The sequence below is a fragment of the Aphelocoma coerulescens genome, unplaced genomic scaffold, assembly GCF_041296385.1.
Source record: "Aphelocoma coerulescens isolate FSJ_1873_10779 unplaced genomic scaffold, UR_Acoe_1.0 HiC_scaffold_60, whole genome shotgun sequence".
NCBI classification, from domain to species: domain Eukaryota; kingdom Metazoa; phylum Chordata; class Aves; order Passeriformes; family Corvidae; genus Aphelocoma; species Aphelocoma coerulescens.
This window is the reverse complement of record NW_027183949.1, coordinates 1,108,512-1,109,644: the sequence shown is the minus strand read 5'-3', so window position 1 is coordinate 1,109,644 and position 1,133 is coordinate 1,108,512. Positions and strand designations below refer to the sequence as shown.

The window sequence follows — 1,133 nt, the reverse complement described above, 5'->3', positions numbered from 1 at the left end:
GGGACTCTTCCCTGCCCCACGCCTGCAAAACTGGTCCTGCCCTCCAGCTTCAGGGATGGACTCAACCAAAGGATCTTGAACAAAGACCTTGCTGATGGGTCCTTTCTTTCATGTGAATACACACAGAGCAGACTCCTCATTGACACAGTCCCTGTCAACAGTCCCATTCAGCCTGTAAACAGGGAATAAGATGCATAACAAAATCTTTTGGGTACAACATTAACATAGGAGAAGAAAAAAAGCCCCCAAAGCACCACCACCAAAACAACCTGAGAAGGCAGGCTGGGCCTCTAATGATTACACTTTAGCCTATGGAGCTGAAAACAGGCAGGTTTTTGCTTCTGGAAAGCATCCAGTCATCATTTTCCTCAGGGCATCCTTGAGCTCCTGGTTCCTCAGGCTGTAGATGAGGGACTTCAGGGCTGGAGGCAGCACCGAGTACAGAACTGGCAGTGCCAGGTCCACGGATGGGGAGGACCTGGAGGGGGGCTTCAAGCAGGCAACAAAGCCAGTGCTGAGGAACAGGGAGACCATGGCCAGGTGAGGGAGGCACGTGCAAAAGGTTTTGTGCCATCCCTGCTCAGAGGGGATCCTCAGCACAGCCCTGAAGATCTGCACATAGGAGAAAAGAAGGAACACAAATGAACCAAAAGTTAAACAGATGGAAAACACAACAAGCCCGAGTTCCCTGAGGTGGCAGTGTGAGCAGGAGAGCTTGAGGAACTGTGGGATTTCACCCAAGAACTGGCCCAGGGCACTGCCCTGGCACAGGGGCAGGGAAAATGTATTGGCCGTGTGCAGCAGAGCAGTGAGAAAGGCACTGGCCCAGGCAGCTGCTGCCATGTGAGCACAAGCTCTGCTGCCCAGGAGGGTCCCGTAGTGCAGGGGTTTGCAGAGGGACACGTAGCGGTCGTAGCACTCGACGGCGGCGAGGAGGGAAAACTCCGCTGAAATGAAAAAGAGGAAGAGAGAGAGAAAGAGAAAGAGAGAAAAAGAGAGAAAGAGAGAAAGAGAGAAAGAGAGAAAGAGAGGAAGAGGAAGAGGAAGAGGAAGAGGAAGAGGAAGAGGAAGAGGAAGAGGAAGAGGAAGAGGAAGAGGAAGAGGAAGAGGAAGAGGAAGAGAGAAAGAGAGAA

The 1,133-nt window shown here is 52.1% G+C and overlaps 1 protein-coding gene across 1 annotated transcript; it reads right to left on the bottom strand.

The window, feature by feature from the left end:
- Positions 1-309: 309 nt before the first annotated feature.
- On the bottom strand, positions 310-885 carry LOC138101978 (olfactory receptor 14J1-like; the record flags this gene model as incomplete). Its single annotated transcript, XM_068999723.1, has 1 exon — positions 310-885. A coding segment is annotated over one exon (576 nt), but the record flags the coding sequence as incomplete, so codon positions are not given.
- Between the last annotated feature and the right edge of the window lie 248 nt (positions 886-1,133).